This window comes from Tenrec ecaudatus, chromosome 13, assembly GCF_050624435.1.
Source record: "Tenrec ecaudatus isolate mTenEca1 chromosome 13, mTenEca1.hap1, whole genome shotgun sequence".
NCBI lineage: Eukaryota > Metazoa > Chordata > Mammalia > Afrosoricida > Tenrecidae > Tenrec > Tenrec ecaudatus.
Genome location: NC_134542.1, coordinates 68,002,371 through 68,023,953, shown reverse-complemented (window position 1 = coordinate 68,023,953; position 21,583 = coordinate 68,002,371). Strand labels below are relative to the sequence as shown.

Genomic DNA, 21,583 nt, shown 5'->3' with positions numbered 1-21,583 from the left:
TCCCGCGCCTGGACAGACAGATTTCTCTAGAGATAACAAAGACACTTTGTCACGTTCGGCGCAGCCTGGGTGCAAAGCTTTAATTGCAGGGGGGTGGGGTGGGGCGAGCTAAGTAGGAGGGAGATCGAGTGTCTCAAGCAACCCAAGCGAGGGTCTCCAGGCGGCAAGGCCCCCTTTGATCAGGAAAATCCAATTATTTGTGTATATACATTTCCCACATAGTGATTACTTCATTAATTGTCCCTCCTTTATCTCCTCCCTTCCCATCCCCCCTAATAATCAGTTCTTTTATCCAGACCAACAAACACACCATAGGAGCTTTGTGGATTCAAAGGATTTGCTTTCGCTTCTGAAAGAGCCGCTATTCTTTGATGATTGGGTAGCGGCAAACTTCAAAGCCATAAATCTTCCCTCTGACTGGCTGGCGGCCCAGCAAAGTCCTTATCAAATTCTTGGAGGTGATCCTGAAGCGCTCAGATCGCGCGCGCGGGGCAAGCGAGCGGGGCGCGGCGAGGGGCGCGGACGGGGAGGGCCCGGGTGCGCAGAGCGGGCGCCTAGAGGGAGGGCCACTGGGCGGTCGCTCGTCCTCGCCTTCGGGTCTCCATGCCTTGGCGGCGCCCAGCCCCGCATTCAGCGGCCCGCAAGCTGTAGCCATGGCCGCCGTGGCCGTCCTCCGGAACGACTCACTGCAGGCCTTCCTCCAGGTCAGAGCCCGTGGAAGGGGATCGAGGGGAAGGGCTGTGATCGCACTTCTTGCACCTTGAATCTCAAAGGGAACTCCGCTCGGTGCGTGCCCCTGGAATCAAACTAGTCAAAAAACTGAGCAGAAAGGGTGCCCAGGCCAACTTTAAATTGGTGTCGAGTGTAGCCTTTGTGGGAACGTTGTGCGGAGGTGCGCCACTGGCTGGGGAACAGCGCCTGAGCTCTCCCCGCCGGGCCCTCCTGCTGATTTCAGCCTTGGGCGCGCTTGGGGAGGTGCGCGAGGGTAGCAGAGCTTCAAAGACTGGCACGGGGGAGCAGGGAGCTCGGCTGTGGGTGTTTCTAGACTCCTACTGACCGTGGATCCCCGAAAGACCATTGGAACCCTGCCCTCCCGCTTTACTCCAGCTTCTCTGCTTCGATCGAGTAGTTTCGCAGATAGCAAGCGCGCGCGCGTGCTGCGTTCAGAGAGTGCAGGCACCCAAAGTTTCCCCGAGACCGGTGGATGCTTCCGTGGGGTGCGATGGCGGGGGAGCGAGAGAGAGCAGGGGAGGGGGCGATGTAATAGCCAGCGTGGGGGCAAGAAGGTGGCGGGGCGGGCGGGGACCACGCTGGGAGCGCTAACCTTTTGTCTCTTCTCCACCCTCCGCTGCCGCCCGCCCCTGCAGGACCGCACCCCCAGCGCCTCCCCAGAGCTGGGCAAACACTCGCCCTTAGCGCTGCTGGCTGCCACCTGTAGCCGGATCGGCCAGCCGGGCGCGGTGGCGCCCCCGGACTTTCTGCAGGTGCCCTACGACCCCGCGCTGGGCTCACCTTCCAGGCTCTTCCACCCGTGGACCTCCGACATGCCGGCACACTCGCCCAGCGCTCTGCCTCCCCCGCACCCCAGCCTGGGTCTTACGCCGCAGAAGACGCATCTGCAGCCATCTTTCGGGGCTGCCCACGAGCTACCGCTGACACCCCCGGCCGACCCCTCCTATCCGTATGAGTTCTCGCCGGTCAAGATGTTGTCCTCGAGCATGGCCGCTCTGCCCGCCAGCTGCGCGCCGGCCTACGTGCCCTACGCGGCTCAGGCCGCGCTGCCTCCGGGCTACTCCAACCTGCTGCCGCCGCCACCGCCGCCGCCCCCGCAGCCCACCTGCCGTCAGCTGTCTCCTAACCCCGGCCCCGACGACCTCCCGTGGTGGAGCATCCCGCAGGCGGGCGCGGGACCCGGATCGTCCGGGGTTCCAGGTGGGGGTATCCCCGGCGCCTGTACCGGGGGCCCCCATGCACCTCGCTACCCTGCCTCCGCCGCCGCCGCAGCAGCAGCAGCAGCAGCCGCAGCCCTGCAACGAGGCCTGGTTTTGGGCCCGTCGGACTTTGCGCAGTACCAGAGCCAGATCGCGGCTCTTTTGCAGACCAAGGCCCCCCTGGCGGCCACGGCCAGGAGGTGCCGCCGCTGCCGTTGCCCCAACTGCCAGGCTGCGAGCGGCGCGCCCGAGGCGGAACCTGGCAAGAAGAAGCAGCACGTGTGCCACGTGCCGGGCTGCGGCAAGGTGTACGGCAAGACCTCGCACCTGAAGGCGCACCTGCGCTGGCACACGGGCGAGAGGCCGTTCGTGTGCAACTGGCTCTTCTGCGGCAAGAGCTTCACGCGCTCGGACGAGCTGCAGCGGCACCTGCGGACTCACACGGGCGAGAAGCGCTTCGCGTGTCCAGAGTGCGGCAAGCGCTTCATGCGCAGCGACCACCTTGCCAAGCATGTTAAAACGCATCAGAATAAGAAGCTCAAGGTGGCAGAGGCTGGGGTCAAGCGGGAGGACCCACGAGATCTGTGAGCCCACCAGGGACCGCCCGACCCCTAGGCCTCATCTGCCTTGGACTCTGTTCCCAGAACCTCGTGGGCAGCTGGCGGAGGAGAGACTCAGCAAACGGATTTGCCTCTTCTCGCTGCTGGCCGGGCGCTAGGCTCCCAGCTTCCCAGGACAGGGACCTAGTAGTACCCCAGGCCAGGGACAGGAGGATGGGGGCAGGTAGGGTTGGAACTTTGATTAAGTTGGGTGCCTGCGATATCCCAGGCGATTCCAAGCTTTGAGACCTACCGTTAGTTCTTGGGGCTCACCCTGGACTGGCCGTGTATATAGAAGACGCCGCAGAACGAAACAGAAGAACCTTGGGAGATTTGAAAAGGAACTCCCTCCGGTTTTTATGAGGTCCAGGCTGTGTACAGATTATTTAATAGCTTTGTTAAGAAATAATGAACATAATTATAACAGGACTAAAAACGTTACTTTGTCTTCAGCTCCATGCAGAGCTCAAGCATGAAATGTCTCTGTAAAACATCCGCGTTTGCTGCGTGAAAATAAACATGGTAACTCCGAGGGTCATCTCGGGAAGACCCTGCTGAGGCGGTCTCATTTGATCTTTTCTTCTTCCGGAAGGCATGACAAAGCGGTCAGGTTTCACTGAGCTGCCGTGCTTCCTGCAGGCTTCCTGCGGTGGTGGAGGCCGATTTGGCTGGGAGGGTCAGGGGTGCTTTGAGCCACAGTAGGGCTCTGGGTAGTTGGTGGTGGGTAGGAGGGTTGTTTGTTTGGGCAAGTGCATTACGGGTGTGGATGGAGGAAAGTGGGGCGCGGCCGGTTTTGTAGTAAAGATATTGAGGGAAGATCTTCCTGTTGCATCTGGAGACCTAAGGGGTTAAACCAGAGGTTCTTGGAAGTTTGCTATGAGCAGCACATACTGGATCAGGTCCTTCTCACCTGGAGAATTCCCCGTGGCTGTCCGCTCACTGATGCTTTCTGGCCTGAGGTCGACTTGAGCTATGCCCTCTCCCCGCTGTGCAGAGATAGATGCTCCCAGGTGAGATTGGGGGGAGTTGAAGAGAAAATGGAGGCCTCTGTTCAGATTTCTCATTGCTCACAGAACCAAGATGACGTTCCCCAGCTGTCACCCGCGAACTTCACCAGGTTTGCATGTTTTCTCTGGCTTATTTGGCTGCAGGAATCCTGATAGTTTTCCAGTCGCCTCCCCTGGGGTTTCTAGCTCAGTAGGCCAGCAAGTTTCTTTCCTTTTTGTATCTTGGGACTTAATTTCTTTCTAACCACTGCAATCGATTACAATTTTCTCCTGGAGGCTCCAGGAATACTCATAGCCAGAAAATGTGCCCATTTGATAACTTTCTTAGAGCAGGGCTTTGCAATGGTTCCGTCCGTGGAACTCCCGTTGAGAATTTGCACCACAGATTTGCTGAATCAGAACCTATAATTTAACAAGCCCTCCAAATGATGCTCCACAGAAGAAGCACCTGTGGACTATCCCCTGAGAATCCAGTAAAACTCAGATTCAGTAGGCGGAGGGAGGGAAAGAGTATGGCAAATTTTCAGCAAGAAGTCCAACTGGTTCAGAACCCAGTTTTAAAGGGCATCCCAACAAACTTCCTGATATCTTAAAACATTTCTGTTTTTTCACCGAAAGGCTTACACTTTTCTGATGTAGAATTATCGAGAAACCCAAAATGTTCTAAAGTTTGCACATATCTTAAAACCACTAATGCTAATGCCAAATATCATTAGGACTGAAGGGTACTTTCAAGGTAGGAGATGAGTACACAAATTAATGGGACTCCCTAGCTTATAAACTGCTGTGATCGTGCTTTTTTTTTAAAGTGAAACTGAAAGGTAAATTCTTAAAAGCTGTGATGGTTGTACCTCAACGATTGTAGTGAGTAAACATAGTTGAGATGAAAAATGCCTTTATCTCCTAAGCCAGTGGTTCTCAACCTTCCTAATGCACCGACCCTTTAATATGGCTCCTCATGTGGTATTGACCCCCAACCATGAAATTATTTTCATTGCTACTTCATAATTGTAATTTTGCTACTGTTATGAATTGAGTGACCCCTGTGAAAGGGTCATTGGACCTCCAAAGGGGTCATGACCCACAGGTTTAGAACCGCTGTCCTAAGCAGTAGCATTTTTATTCCATAATTTTCGACAAGGTAGTGACTCTTAGAATCATGAAGAGAGGAATATGACTTAGGGAGGGAGTGGGGTTGTTTTGGGTTTTTTTTAAGTTTGTGGGAAAATTCCATGATCTGTTCATTCTATTTTTCCATGAATATTTTGACGCTCCTCCCCTCCCCCCTTCATATTAGATCATAACAAATTAGATTTTAAGTCCTTTAAGTTTCTTTCCTTAGAATAGGGCAGTTAGAATTAAAGTTTCAAGGATGTGGTAGTTTTGCAAATAGTAATAAGTTGAGAGACTCCAACAACAAGCCAAACTATCAATTGGTTGGATTCCACTCAAGGGGATCCTAGAGGACAGGGTAGAACTGCCCATCCCTGTGGGTTTCTGAGATTGTAATTCTTTATGGGAGTAGAAAGCCAAGTCCTTATCCCAAAGAGCAGCTGGTGGTTTTGAACTGCTGACCTTGCTAGAAAGTAGCACTAATATGCAACTACATGTGTAATCTCAAGCAAGATTTCTAGAATTACTCCATGAAGAGTTATAGAAATATCTGAGTCATGCCTGGGATGGAGTTCAGAATCAGGAATGTTGTGTTTTTTTGGGGGGGGCAGGTGATGTAGAAAGAGGAGGCCTTGTGAGAGGAGAAAGACCTTGTGAGACTGGGGAAAGAAGTGATTCTTTCATGTGAGTCACTGAGCCAAGGTAGAAAAGGTAAAATGGCAAAATCCTGATCATTTGATATCCAAACATGAGATATCGATGATCGCTTCCTTATAACTAAAACTTTGCTATAGTTAAGAGGAAAATATGGATGGGGTTTAGCGTCTCAAGAGATGAGGCTTTAAAGATCTCTTTTTTCTTCTTACAATAATGTTATGATTAGTAAAGGGAGCGGTACATGGATTGAATATATGGAATTTACCTAAGAATATGAGATGTGTAGGAGCCTTGGACAATTTAGAGTCATTGATCATTTAATTGAACCTGCAACTTCTTAAAGTAAGGTTTCTAGGCCGATACCACTGAAAGAGTGTTTCTTATTGTGTTAGTGCAGACCTGTGTGCTCCAATTATTTTAGGGGAAAAAAACTCTCTACTTTTAGCTAAGTGGAAGTCAGAAAAATATGCCTTTATTATCTAAGTTTAAAAAAGCATTGCATATTTACAATAAGAAGCTAATGAATGCTCAGAAATAACAAGTCTGACGATGCAGAACTGGGTTTGATTTGCAAAGTGCCAAAATTGGAGCTGCTGCTACAGGCATTGTTTCATAATACTGCAGGTTGGTAACTTTTAACATGGAGTTTAAATACATCAACATGCAAAAATTGATAGCCTGCATAAATCATAGAATCACTTAAGTACACTGTAGCAGGAAATTTAGTGGGATTCAAATTAAAAGCTGTTTAGAAGCAAATTACTGTCAAATGTAAACTAAAGTTGCTTTTTAATTGGAGTTTTGCCACACAGAAAAAATAAGTTTAAGCCATCAACTTACTCCAGGTTTTACTTAGTCACCAGCAGTCTATTTGATCAAGTTTTAAAAACAAAAAGAAATGAAGTATGTTTGGATTGCTTTAAATTTTTGACTCACTGATATTTTGCATTTGTGGAGCAACGTGATCTCCAAAGCAGGCAAACCACAGTGTGATATTTTAGGCAATTCTGAAATTAGCATCATATGTCACTGCGACACTCTAGATTTTCAAACCTGAGTTATCAGTAAATTAGATATTTAGAATTTCATCTTTCTGACCTCATTAAGCATTCCATCGTTGCTTTTCTCAAGAGACAGCTGGGCAAACATACCATTCACTCCCTCACCACTATTTGATAACAGGCCTGCTAATAAATGGAAGCTAATTATGTAAGAGAAAGATACCTGGCTTATCTGTTGATCTTTTCTAGTTCAGCTAAACTTTAGCCTTCTAAATATATATTGTGTATATTATTCTAGATTATTTTGCCTTAAATCTATCATTTAAGGCATACCAATTAAAGCATGAGTCTTGCAAAAACCTATTTAAAAACAATGACTTTGGAGCAAAGGCAGCTTTCACCTGAAGTTGCACACTATGTTGCTATTCTAATCCTGGAAGGGAGCGGGGTGTGAGGGTTGAGGGTCTCAATAATCAATGTGTAGTAGAATGCTCCCGTTGTCCAACCATTTGGTTCTACCATAAGAAGTCCACAGAAAAATGAGCTCTCTGTGGCGCTGTTGGTTAAGGGTTGGGCAGCTGACCGCAAAGAGGTTCACAGGATATTACTATAGTAATAGGTATTATTTCAAATCTGCCTCCGAAGCTAGTAAGTAATTTAGGGCCTTAAAATCGGCACACCACTTTTACTTGCATTAACTTATCACATTAAAAATATGTAAGCATAAATTAACATTATTCCATGAGGAAATGGTCTATGTTGTGGAATCAGGTTCAAATTCCAAACTTTGCTTTATATTAAATGTAAAGCTTGCTAACTTGCTAGTGTCCCAAATTGCGAGTCACTCAGATTAAGTCACATTAATGTTCTTTTAAGTGTCATTGCTGTCCTCTGATTTGTATGATTGAGGTGAACTTGATTGAAGAGAGTGAGTCTTTGGACTGTCAAAGTATGAGCAGATGTGCCAACACAGTTTGACAGAATAAGAAAAAACATGGGAAACTTCTCAACAGAAAGAGGTAGGTGGAAAATGAGCTCTATGTTTAAATTAACATATCAAAATGACATGTTTTCGTGATGCTTTTGAGCTGCTTTAATTGGTAACTGAATTAACTTGGCATGTAATATATGTGATTTAAACAATCAATATTTCTCTGGTCTGTACAGACACAACACATTTTTGCATAAAGATCTTGATGTCAACTACCCTTCCTTTAGTGGTTTTTGTTTGTTTGATTTTTGTTTTGTTTGTTTGTTTGTTTTTTAAAGAATCAGATATGTTGCCAGGGACAGCCATGTTTCCAATTAATTTATGGACATTGAACAATAACTTCCACGTTTCCAATTAATTTATGGACATTGAACAATAACTTTGACTGCTGTGATTAATAAGTGGCACGAGTTCAACAAAGATGTAATCAAATGATTATGGGCCATCACAGTTCCTCTGGCTCCACCCTGCTTCTACTATTGCTACTTCTGATTGCCACTTGGAGATTTACACATGATGACTGATAGATACACATAGATGTATGTTTTTCATACTGACAGATTGATGGCTTCCCTTCCTGGACTTTGTTCGTTTTCCCCCCAAGCCTTCCATGATCATGCTAAAGCATTGTCCCCGGAGGGACATTTGTCCCTTAATTGATCATTCAGTTCCTGGATGTGAACTGCAGGCGTTTCTGCAAACTGCCCCAAACAAATGACCTTAACTCATAGGAGGAGGCTTCAGGAAATTCTTGGGAAAATGAAACTAAAAGGTTATGGGATTTTTCCATAAACTTTTTGAAATTTCTTTGTGTGTTTTGATTGTCTGCCTCACATCAAAGTTCAATTCCAAGGAGATCAATGAAAATCTTCATTTGATATCATGTGGGAAAACGATAGTTTTCCCTTTTCTGAAAGTTTCCATTCTAGGAAGCCTCAGTCTGTCTACTACAAAATGGAAGTTGGTTATACAGCAAAATTTTCTGTTTTAAAGAATATCTAATACTATGATCTTCATAACTTGTCAAAATTCTGACAGGAAAAGTAAGCCAAAATTTTATAACGTCTAAGGCAGTCTCTTAATTTTTTGAAATGGTGTTAAACCAGCCAGAGCTTCCCAGTGATTTTACATCTCACATAATCTAAAACATGGGTGGAAAACATCTGGTCCTCAGCTTAATTTCATCTAATTCGCAAAGCAAGTATCAAAGCTAAATCCTCATTTATGCTTCTGGTTGACAAAATGTGTCCTAATTTTAAAGTATCTGGTGGCAATTTCTTAAATGTCTACATAAAGTACCATGAAAGTTTTTCCTCTATTTCCATCCGTGAGCTGTGTTCTGTGCTCAACTCTCTTCCCACTCTGCAGGCCCTGCTGGCTTGTGGGTATTACATGTCCTCTCTACGCATCGGTGCCCAACTCTCGACTGGACAGTTTCATGTTGTGTCATGTGTCCCTTTCGGTATTCATGTCCACTATTTGGCTTTGCTCCTTATAAGGCAATGTGTGACAGGATTCCAACATCGGCATATTTGTGACAGATGTTTCTTGGTCAGAATTTTACATGCGGGTGAATTAAACTTACTCTTCTGTTTGTAGGTTCAAGTCCTGTTTTATTTGTATGGAGCGTGGCTTGATATTTCCTGTGGATTTATGAACATTAAAGGGAAAATGGCTTCATAAAATTTGTAAAATATGGCAGAGGATTGATTACCGTTTGAGGGATTCTCAGATTGGATAGAATTTAGTTCATGAAATGTGTACAAAATAAGTAAACTACCTAATTCTGTGCACTTAGCACTGTCCTTCTTGATCTAGTTTTAATGAAGGGCCGTGAACTAAGGCCAGTAAGCATTTAGCTATTTATGTTCCCCATTAAGATTCTTATATTTGGGGAAGACTTCTTTGCCTTTCCTACTCTTTATTCTCTCTTATTTGTCCCCTGATGAAGGATCGTGTTCTATATCATCATTTAAGAACCAAAGGAAGCAAACCTAGTTAATTGCGATGGGGTCACTTTCTATTCCTAGCAACCATATAGGACAGGGTAGGACCGCCCCTTTGGCTTTCTGAGCCTGTTAGTCTTTACAGAAGCAGAAAGCCTGGTCTTTGGAACAGCTGGTGAATTCAATTGCTGACCGTCGTTAGCAGTCCAAAAGGTAAGCCCTCCACTACTACCACATTTCCTTCATCTCTTGCTAGAACCACAGAAAACTGACAGGAAAGTCACGGTGGTGACCCCTTTGGGGCTGAGACTGAATTTGGAGTAGAAAGTTGCTAACTTGTGCCCTAAGGAGAATGCACTCCATCACTCAATCACTATTTAAGCTTGGTAACAGCAAGTATGCCTACCCTGAGTCAGCGGGAGTTGGAAGCTGTGGGATGGTGGTCCAGAATTGAGCAAAAGCAAAGTGAATCCTGGGAAATCACATGATCATGGGGAATACTAGATGCTGGGAAACATCCAGTCTCACGGGGTCCAACTAACAAATGTTGTTTAGAAGCTGAAGAAGCAGCACTTTCTCAAGTGCGAACAGACACGTGGGGAGGGAAGTGCTTCAGTCACCTCAGGGAGCTGGGTTGATAGTCAAACCAGAGGAGGACGTGAGTGGACCCAGAGGGGGCGTGGGCCTTGACTGAGTATGTTTGGACTTGAATGAGCTTTACTGTCTTGTCCCAAACTGAAAACGTCACATCTAACACCTGGAAATAATAAATCTCACAATGGCTATGAAAATTACAACAATATTCGGAATGATCCTGCCAGTATCACCTCTAGTTTTAAATAGATATACATATACTTTGTTCTTCAATGGTTGAAGGAACTAAAGGGACGCAAATATAATTTAGGATAAATCGGCCCTTATGCAAGCACTATTAGAATTTAGCAGCATTACATTACATTAGGTTGTCTTTTGAACATATCACTTCAAAATGCAGTTCTATTATACTTATTTCCAAGAACTCTTTCTATCTTTGGAAATGCCCTAGTAAAGTAAGAGGATTGAAAAGTACATAAAACTATGGTAATTTTTTTAAATTGTGGTAAAAATATGCACGCCCAAACATCCACCATTTCCATAATTTTACACATATAGTTCATTGACACTGATTTTGTTCTACTTGTTGACCATCTGTTATCATTATTCTTATCATTTTCTAAATTATTCTACCACCATTAACGTAAACTCACTGTCCGTAAGCAAAAGCTTCCCATTTGTTCCTCCCTTTGAGTCTATATCCATACACTTGCTTGTTTTATACAATGGAGATCATGCTGTGTATTTGTCCTTTAGGGACTAATTTCATTCAGTGGGTTAGGCTGGGTGGCCTAGGAAAACAAAACCAGTGACACTCACATGTATAATAAAGAAACTTTCTATCAATAAGTACTTTTATATCCAGGTTTCTCAGCTCAGTCCAACTCAAATCCACGACCCTAATGCTAGCCCGAACCATCTTCAGACTCACGCACCTGCAAGCCAAGGATGCAGAAAGATGAAGCTGAAACAAATGACAGATTGGTGGGTGTAGAGGCCAAGGTTGGTGGGAACAGGGCAGGGTGCCAACAGAGCTCCCAGAAGGGTAAGAGAGAGAGAGAGAGGTTCCATCATAAAAAGTTCTTTCTTATAAAAAGGACACACCACTGGGGCAACATCAGGCTGCAACCTGATTGACAGGTTGGGCCCCACCCCAACCCCCCCACAGGTACCATCAAGCTGATAAAAAATCTAACCATCACACTCAGCATAATGTTTTCTTTTCTTTTTAATTAAACCATATTTTTATTGACATACCTTTCTCATTCCAATATATCCCTTCCCTTCTCCTACAGTTCTGTTGTTCAATCATTGGGTGGGGTTATAGAATCATTAATGCTATCAACTCCCCTCTCACCTCTTTCTCCCCACCCCACCCCCAGGAGCATCATGTTTTCATCCATGCTGTGACATGCATCTCAGGACTTCATTTCTCGTTATGGCTGAGTAATAGTCCATTGTATTTAGCAGTTCAGCTGTTGAATAGATGTGATTACTTAGATTTACAAACTTTGGTCTCTTTCAAGTTTAAGGAAATATTTCTTTCCTTACATCCTCAAAGTCAAGTTGATAAGACCACGTAAGCATGCATGGCTGCACAGGTAATTTAATATGTATAGTATATAATTACATGCATATAATTATATATGTTTGTATATAATTACTAGAATAGAAGCCAGACACAACAAAGAAATTCAAAGCATGTATGCATGACTCAATTCAACACACCAGACAAGAGTCTACATTTGATGTCTACGACATGTGAAGTACAATGAGCTTTCAAAGCTGAGCCCAATCGTATTGCAGCCATAAGATAATATGTAACCACACAGGCATATAATGCAAGTAATTTACACCTCCCAAAATCAACCAACAAAACTGTAAGGGCCTGAGTGCATGCTGAAATGAGCCAATAAAATTCTTATGAAAAGAAAGAAAAGAAGGGAAGAGATGAGCCAATCAGGGTGTGATGTAGCAACGATGAAAAATACAACTTTCCTCTAATTCCTAAATGCTTTCTCCCTCCCCCCGCTCCACCCCCCCCCCCACTTTCATGATCCCAATTCTACTTTGCAAGTCTGGCTAGACCAGAGGATGTACACTGGTACAGATGGGAGCTAGAAACACAGGGAAGCCAGGGCGGATGATCCCCTCAGGACCAGTGGTGTGAGTGGCGATACTGGGAGGGTAGAAGTAGAGTGGGTTGGAAAGAGGGAACCGATTACAAGGATCTACATATGACCTCCTCCCTGGGGGATGGACAACAGAAAAGTGGGTGAAGGGAGACGTCATATAGGGAAAGATATGACAAAATAATAATTTATAAAGTATCAAGGGTTCATGAGAGAAGGGGGAGTGGGGAGGGAGGGGGAAAATGAGCTGATGCCAGGGGCTTAAGTGGAGAGCAAATGTATTGAGAATGATGAGGGCAATGAATGTACAAATGTGCTCTACATAATTGATGTATGTGTGGATTGTGATTAAGAGTTGTATGAGCCCCTAATAAAATGATTAAGAAAGAGAGATAGGGAGAGAGAGAGAGAGAGAGAGAGAGAGAGAGAGAGAGAGAGAGAGAGAGAGAGAGAGAGAGAGAGAAAGGAAAAAAACCTGCTGTTTCATTCCATAAGTGAGTATTTGGCTTTTAAAAACATCAACCCTAAAAACTTGCCCTCAAACATTTCTTACCAATTACTCGGGGGGGGGGGGGGGGGGGGGGGGGAAATGGAGAGTGGCTTGAGCCCCTTGGCCCAAATCCTTGGAGAACCCAGACTCTAACTCTCAATGACAAAAGACAGAGCAGTCTTTTTTTTTTAAAGAGTAAAACTCCTATGAGTGGGCGTTCTGCTGTTATGTAAACAATCATTCTTTCGCAGTGTTTAAGACCAACGGAAGATTTACATGTTTTAATGATAAATCACACATTTCCTATATTAGTGGAGTGTTTCCCCATACAATGATGTTTCCCACCATCTGTTCTCTTAAAAGGAATACTGAACGCAATGAGCAGTTTGGTTTCTTTGTGTCGTTGGGATGATTAATCACTAAATATCTTAGGGCACGTTTAAACTCTACCACTAAGAGGGAAGAACACATGCACACACGCGTAGAACTGCAGAATCGTGATGGTGGCCGCCTCTAACTTCCGTTTTGCTAAAATTGTGTTGAGGGAAGCACGGGGGCCTGGCGCTGCCTCCCACGGGCCATGAAACACCTAGGAGGATGCACAGCTTTACCTAAACTAGAGAGTCACTGTCTCTGGTTTCAACCCAGCCCCCGTAGCCCCTCCCGTTCCTCCTCCATAAAACCTCTTCCGCACAAGGCGCAACTCAGATCACGGCGTGATTCTGTAACCCGTATCTCTTTGAAAGTGTTCGTTCCTGGCCTTTGGGAATGTGGGAAGCACGTGGGAATGGCCATCACGGCAAAGTTTGTAACAGAAAGAGAATAACTCAACAATCTTTTCCAGGGATTAGGTCTTGGGCTCTGTCTCTAAATCTATCCTAGCCAACCATCTTTTCCAGGTGTTTCCGTGGGGACCTCTGGGGAATAACGGGAGCCCTGGGGGTGTTGTGGTTGCAGGTTGGGCTGCTAACCACAGGTCCACAGTTTGAAAGCCCCAGCTGCCCCTCTGGAGAAAGACGGGCTTGTCTCCTCCTGTAAAGATCGACAGTCTCAGAAACTCATACCGGCAGTCCTATCTTGCCCTCCAGGGTCTCTGTGAGCCCGCATTGGCTGGATGGCAGTGAGTTTTAGGGGGAGGGCATAACACAAGCAGGGTTGGCATACGCTATGGTATACTGCAAAGGAGTCCTTGGAAGCCTGAGATCAGGCAGGCCTCTGTGACAAGATAAATCTCCCCAGCCAGAACTGCTATCCAATTGAACATGTTATAGTTGGAAGAGATCTTAAAACCTGCATGGGTCACCCGTTATTTAACAGGGGAGAAAACTGGGGTACGACTGACTCAAACTAAGCAATGCTTTTCCAAGATGCATTTCAGAGTCATCCTACTGAAGAGACGCTCGGTAGCCTTTGGAGGGCCTCTATGTGCCAGGCACTATTGTGTGCACTGAGGATATAGTAATGAGCAAATCAGAAAAGCTTCTGCATTCTAGAAAAATCACGTTGACTGTCTTACTCCCTTCCAGTGACTTGCCCCTTTCACATTCTATTCACTTTCTGGTTCCTTTATTAATTCTACAAACACTTATTCAGAGCCTGTAATTCCAAAGACTACGAGCACCACCATAGGTTGCACAAAGCCCTTTCCTGATGGAACCCCAGGTGCCCTGGTAGTACAATAGTTACATGTTTGCTGCCACTGAGAACCCAGCAGTTCAAAACCACAGAGCAGACTTTGGAAGAAAGATGAGGCTTTTTACTCCCACAAAGAATTACCGTCTAGGAAACATACAGGGATGGTTCTACTCTGTCCTGGAATTGACTCGATGGCAGTGAGCAAGAGAAAGCTAGTGGAAAATACAGAAAGTCAACAGGCATGCTTAAAACATCACAGGACAATGGGGCTACTCATACTGTGCCTGCCACATAAACCAAATCCACTGCCATCGAGTTAATTCTGCCTCGTGGTGGTCCTGTAGGACATACTAACTTGTGGTGTTAATAGTATGCTAAGTAGGATCAGTATATGGGTTTATTAGCATCTTAACTGGTAGGAAGAGGGTCACCTTTGGCTTGTAGCTATTTGGAATGGTGATTGTAGGGGTGGAGGAAGGTCTGGGGTGGTCCTCGGAGGCTTGCTAGCTGGCTCCTTCTATATATCCCAGGATCTTAGGTCTGCTTGCTTTTCTGAGAAGATCTCAATTTGCCAAAGCCTCGTTCTCTTGCATTCCTCAGGTCTCATTACTCTAGCTTTTAAACACACGCCCTTCTTCCTGGCTGTTATCAAAATCTAAACTCACTCATACGATTATGTTTAATGACTTTTCAAAGGCAAATAAACTTAAAGACAGAGTGTGTGCTAGGCTGGGTTCTTTGAGAAGCAAAACCAGTCACACACACATTTATATAAAGAAATAAATTTGCATAAAGGGAATGGCTTACACAATTTTAGAAGTGGGTAGTCTGATCTGGTTGAAGTCAGATGTCAAGCTGGAGACTTCTCTGACTGCCATGGAGGGGGAGGGCAGGCAGACAGGAAGTAGAAAGACAAACAGGAAGAAGGATGCTGGTGGATGCAGAGGCTGATGATTACAAGGTCAGTAGATCAGACCAGTGGCTGCAGAGTCTAATGATCCCAGGTCAGATGGCAGGCCAGATGGCATGCTGCTGATGGCTCCCAGTGTTGGCAGGAAACATGGGGGTGAGGGGGGGCTTTGGTTCAAATCCAAAGAACTTGAGGTTGATGAGTCATTTGTAGGATCCAAAGCAGCAAGAAGCAGACAAGTTCTCTTCAGAGTCTACTTCTATTAGAAATAGGCCACACCAATGAAGAAGCATCATCAGGGGCATAATCTGAGTTAAGGGTGCACTCCACCCCAGTCCTTCCACAAGTGCTTGGCAGCTCCCTGCAGAGTCTCTCATGGAGCTGATTATATTATGTTAGATCACATCATGAGGGATTACTAAACCAAACCAGAGAATCCTTTCCTAGCCAAGTTGACACAAAGTCTAACTACCATAGTCCAGCCCTTGTCATCTGGGCACCGTTACACTTTCCTTAAACCATACATAATCTCCAAAGGCAATAATAATAATAAAGTTATACTTGTGCCTAACATGATACTACTAGCATGCATACAACTAAAAATGTACTAACCTCATTTGCATCTTATGATTTACAAGTGAACAAAAAATTATTTGACGCATACACACAAGCAGGAAATACTAATAACAATTACAATTCTCTTTTCTGAAATGGATCCTGTAGCCAAGCTGGTATTTAGAACTACCTTCTCCCCCTATGTCCTATATTTCCTTTGCCTTCAGCAAGTACCTCAGCTAGTTACAGCTTTTTGCCTTGTGGGGAACCTTCTTCCTGAAAGGGTTGGGCCATTAATAGTCATGTCAGAATTGAGTTGTATGTTATTGCTTAATTTAATCACAGAGAGTACTAAAAGACAGACTAAGGAATTTCCTGGATTCCAGACATATTCTTCTTTACTTCCATTATGTAATATCAATCCAATTTCCCCTTCATGATGAGGATCATTCACACCAAGCGATTCAGTGACACTCTTCTTTGCCTGTTGATATGGGCGGGGGGGGGGGGTCACTTCTAGAGAATAGCCTGTACTTCCCTTCCTCTTTTCCTCCTTCCTAAAGCTGCAAGGCAGACCAGGCATGGTGGTGGACAGTTAGCTCAGCCCCAAGGATAGAGGCAGCACACTGAAAGCTGGTGTCGAGGCAGAAGGAATCTGCCCAAACCACCACTTGCAGCAGAGCAGTCCAACTTCCCGGGGCTGCCTACCAGCTGGCCTCTTGTTCTGTATGAAAGAAACCATTTCGCTTAAGCTGCTGTAATTTGGTGTCTGCTACAGTAACTTGAACAGCATCCTAACTGATAGATCACACACACTTCTAGCGGCACTTATTAGCGCTGCCCCCACTGAGACTCGCTGTGACAGCTGTGAATGATATCCCTTTAAAAGTTTACCCGAGAAAGCAAGCCAGTGTGATATCGTGTGATATCACCTTTCTAAAGCCTCCTAGGCGATGTCTGCTGGTGTCATCAAATTGAGTTCTCACTCCCTCAAGGGTGCCTTCTCTAGATGCTGGGATGGAAACTGCTGCTTTCCAGCCATGCCCACACTCCGGGACACTGAGCATTTCATTTAATGCCCTGCAGTGGCAGTCACTGCTTTGGGAACCACAGATGAAAGAACAGATAGTTTTCTACTCTCCTGTAGCTGGCTTTCTAGTGAAAAAGTAAAACAGATAAATAAATAAATAAATAAATAGATAAATAAGCCAGCCTACTAAATGAGAGGCCTGAAGCTCACACCCACCAGCCACTCCGTGAGGAAAACCTGTAGCATAAAGCCTATGGATTTGAAAATCCTGTGGAAAGTTTAACTCTGTGCTGTAGGATTTCTATGAGTCAGAATTGCCTGGACCATGGTTTCCCAGGGAACGATGTTTTGTGGTTAGGTGCTTTCCAGTCAGTTCTGACTCACAATGACCCTGTGTACAACAGGACAAACCACTGCCTGGTCCTGCGCTGTGTTAGCCTGGGTAGACTAGAGAAACACATTCATGGACACTCTCATATGCATAGGAAAGAGCTTTATATAAAAGAGCAACTGAAGATTGAGAAAACATCCCAGCCAGTCCAGAACAAGTCTATAAGTCCAATATGAGCCCATATGTCTGATACCAATCTATAAAGTCCTCCTCTGATTCACGAAACATATGCAGTGACACCAAATGCAGAAATATCACAGGCCAGTGGGTGCAAAGTCTTGTGGATGCAGTGGCATGTGAGTGCTGGCAGGGGTCTCCACATGCCTTCTCCAGTTCCCAGGCCACCGGGTCTATCTGCTTAGTGCCATGTGTCTTGTCAGTAGAGCGTCTTTCAGGGAGTGACTCATGAGAGAGAATCTCTCCTGCCTCCAAGGCGGAAATCCAGGAATTCCCAGGATTCTCAGGAGAAGACCATGCCCACACAGAGGCCTTATTGGCTATGATCTGACTGGCAAACTCACCCCTTCACTCCTCTCAAGTCCCAAATGGACACCAGATTATGTAACTACCACACGCCATCTTCACAATTGTCAGGTGGAGCCCATGCTTGCAGCCCCTAGGTCAATCCATCTTGTCAAGGGTCTTCCTTTTTTTCATTGGCCCTAAACGTTACCAAGCATTCATTATGTCCCTTTTCATGGACTAGTCTCTCCTGATAAAATGTCTGAAATACATAAGACAAAGCCTGGCCATCCTCGTTTCTAAGGAGCATACTGGTTGTGCTTCTTTGGAAATAGAGCTGTTTGCACTTTTGTCAATCCGTAGTACTTGCAATCCGTAGTACTTGCAATGCAGTAATTCTTCCATCTTCCTCAGTCAATGTCCAACTTTCGCATGCATATAATGCAATAAAAATGCTATGGCTTGGATCAGGTACACCCCAGTCCTCAGGAAAACACCCTTGCTTCTCAACTTTGAAGAGGTCGTGTGCAGCAAATTTGCCTAAACAAATTCATCTTTTGATCTTTTGACTGCTGATTCTATGAGCACTGATTGTGGAGCCAAGCAAGATGAAATCCTTGACAATTTCAATCTTTTCTCCGTTGATCATGATGTTGTTGCCTGATGGTCCACTTTTCAGGATTTTGGTCTTGTTTACACTGAGTTGTAATCTATACTGAAGGTTGCAATCCTTGTGATCCTACATCAGCCAGTGCTTCAAGTCCTCCTCACTTCCAACAAGATTGTATCATGTGCCTAATGAAGATTGTTAATAATCCTTCCTCCGATCCTGATGCCACAGTCTTCCTCATACAACCCAACTTCACTGATCATTTGCTCAGTAATCAGATTGAACAAGTATGGTGAGAGGATCCAACCCTGATGCTCTGTCCTAATTGTAAAACATGCAGTTGCCCCTTGTCCTGTTCATACAACTGTCTCTTGATCCATGTAGAGATTCCACATGAGCACCATTGACTGAATTTCCTTGTATTCAGATACATATTTTCTTATCTTTGGCAGCACTGCACTTCAAGATAGACCTTGAATGCTTTTCAGGATGAATTAGACCCTATTTCTCTTGAATTTATTATTCTAGACAGAGTAAACCCATATGAGTATCCAATTCAAAACGACCAATTCCAGCCCATTTCAGCTCACTGATGCCTAGGACATGCATCTTTGTGCATTCCATTTATTTTTGATGACTTCCAATTTTCCTAGATTCATACTTCACACATTCCAAGTTCCCATTATTAATAGCTAGTTGCAGTTTCTTCTCATGCTGAGTTGTGCCCCATCAACAAATGAAAGTCCTGAAGGCTTACTACATGCATGTCATCCTGGTCAACTGTGGTTTGAGAAGGCAGCTTTTCTTCTGTCATATTTTGAGTGTCTTCCGACCGAAGGAGCTTGTCTTCTGGCTCTGCACTGCCTATGGCAATGTTCTGTCTACCACTTGCTCTTGTTCTGCCACTACTCATGGGGTCTTCAGTATCTGACATGGTTCTGCTGGTACCAGCAGGTAACATCATGATCAAGTTTTCATTTGCTGATGGGGCTTGACTCAAAATGTGAGGAATAGCTGCAAACCTTTATTAATCACCAGAACGTGGAATAGACAAGGTATGTATTTAGGAAAATTGGAAGTCATAAATTTGAGAAGGGTTTCATGCTAAAATTCCCTCTAGAGAGATCAACAAAGTATGCTGGCATACGAAAGTCTCCGACCCATTTTATGGTAAACCCAAAGGGGAACAAAAAGTTGTTTAAGAAACAAATCCCACTTCCAAACAATTGTTTTCTAGGCATATTAGTAACATGCAAGATACTTTTCTCCTCACACCAGTTTAGGAAATCATGCTGTGGCCAATTAATTCCTCCCGTGGGCTATGGATTAGTTGGAATCTACTGGATGGCAGTGAGTTTGGTTTGGGTTATAGGGTATTATAGTTAGACCTTATGACTATATTGAAAGTTTTTTCTCCATCCCATCTCTAGATTTAGGGGCTCCTGCTCCTTCAGCACCTTGAATCCCTCCCTCCCTCCCCCCTTGCCCTCCCCCCATCACTGGCAGGTCACTAGATCGGGGTAAAGGGGGCTTGTTTTCCCGAATGCCTGCTCTAGCAGAAATTGGCTGGCAGGGCCACAATAGAGGCTGTATTGTAGGACAGCCTACGCAGGTTGGTCAGATGCTAAACCATTTGAATGCCTCCACACAGCGTCTCCGGAAGAGAGAGACTGTAACTTTTTATGGGAATAGAAATCCTCATCTTTCTCCCAAGGAGCAGCTAGTGGTATCAAACTGCTAACCTACAGTTAGCAGCCCAGTGTTCTGGTATAACCACTATACCACCAAGGGTCCTGGATCCCTCCCTAGACTCTCCATAATGAATAACGGTGTGATGCCATCGTTCCAACACTGGGGACTCCTTTCCAACACCGGAGCCAGAGGGAATTTAACAAAGACTGGATCCAGGATAAAGAAAATTATGGAAAGATCCACAGGAATCAACATCTTTAATTATGACTAACACACAATCCCGAGGCTGTGAAAGGATTACTGTGAGGTTCAGACAGGTCAAAGTACCTCCTCGCAGGCCACAGGTCTGGAGGACGAGCTCAACAATCACTTGAAATTAAGGCATAAAACTGGAGGGGGTCACATAGTTTGCAGTTCTGAGGAAACAGACTCGTGAACATTGTAGAGCACAAATGTGTCCGTGTGCAAGTGTGCTCTTCTCCGGCAGAGAACTACAGTTCCCTGGTGGACCCAGGGCATATCCCGGTGAAGGCCAGACTCAACATGCGCCCGACTTGCTCCTTCCCATCTTATAAAAGTCACCACGTAAGCAGAATTCCTCCTTAGAAACAGACTGCTAGTTAACATGTACACTGGTCGGCAAGTCCCGCACACTTCAAGAATGGGAGGCGAGCCTGGGTTCCAGGAGGCCCACATAGCAATGACTTGGCTCCAGACTCCCTCTACTGTCTGTGCACTAATTAACAAACACTGCGTGGCCCGCTCCGACTGGCTTCCAACATTTCTTGTGGTCAAAGCAAACACAACCTTGTGTAACTCTAAAGAATAACCTTAATATGGTAAGTGGGAAGTTCAATGCTGGCCAGCAAATTAATAAAACATGATAAACTAGGTGATGAAATATTTTTATAGGTAGAACTGTATGAAGTTGTCATTAGTTGAATTTGCAGATCCACAAACTAGTACTTTCATATGGTTTAACTTAATGCATGAAAATACAATTGTCAAAGAATAGAAGAGTGTATGTGGTGTGTGTGTGTCACTCGCATGTGTGTTTAGGGAGTAGTTCTGCTTGTAATTAATATGAAATTCCCTAAATACACTGGCCAGTTTACTTGATGTTTCTTAACCAAAGTTACTAAGTCCAGGGCCTTATAGGAATGTGGCTATTATGATTTGGGTTTAAGTAGAAAAATAAATGCGTAAAGGTTAAAAAAATCCTGAGGTTACCAAGTGTTTCACACAGAAAGATAAATGAAAGAACTGTAGAAGAGCCATATGGTGACAAGGTAAGAGCTGGAACTAAAACAGTTAACATTTCAACCCAGAGAGTAGGAAGTAGGGCAATTTGCATAGACTTCAAATAACCTCACACAATTGAGAAGACCAGCAACTCCTGGAAAGAACTGGAGGTAAGAGCCAACCAACGCTCTTCAAATACCCGTGGTGACTCCCAGTAACTCCTGAGAAAGCATCTTTCAGGCAAGTTCACACTTTGCACAAAATAAATATTAATTCGATGGTTGGTCGTTTTCCAAAAAGTTAATATTTCACAGCTCAGAATTTTAATTTCTCAAGTTTGCCTTTGAAGACTGAAGAATCCTTTGTGAAGTTATGTTTTCATAGTCCTAGGAATTCAATCTAAGAACAGATACTATCAGAGATTTCTTTACAGAGATGTTCATTGAAGCCTTCTTTTATAGCTGCTGCTCCCGTTTGTCTTATGCCTAGCATAGAGCCTCGTATATTGTAAGCATCCAATAAATATGTTGGGAATCATGAATTACGAACATTTTAATATGCTGCTCTGCTGAAATTCAGATGTCTAACAAAATTT

At 44.8% G+C, this 21,583-nt stretch overlaps 1 protein-coding gene across 1 annotated transcript; it reads left to right on the top strand.

Moving 5' to 3' along the window:
* Positions 1-653: 653 nt before the first annotated feature.
* SP5 (Sp5 transcription factor) lies at positions 654-2,519 on the top strand. Its single transcript, XM_075529062.1, has 2 exons — positions 654-704; positions 1,368-2,519. Exons 1-2 carry the CDS (start codon positions 654-656, stop codon positions 2,517-2,519), a joined length of 1,203 nt encoding a protein of 400 aa, XP_075385177.1.
* The last annotated feature ends 19,064 nt before the right edge of the window (positions 2,520-21,583 follow it).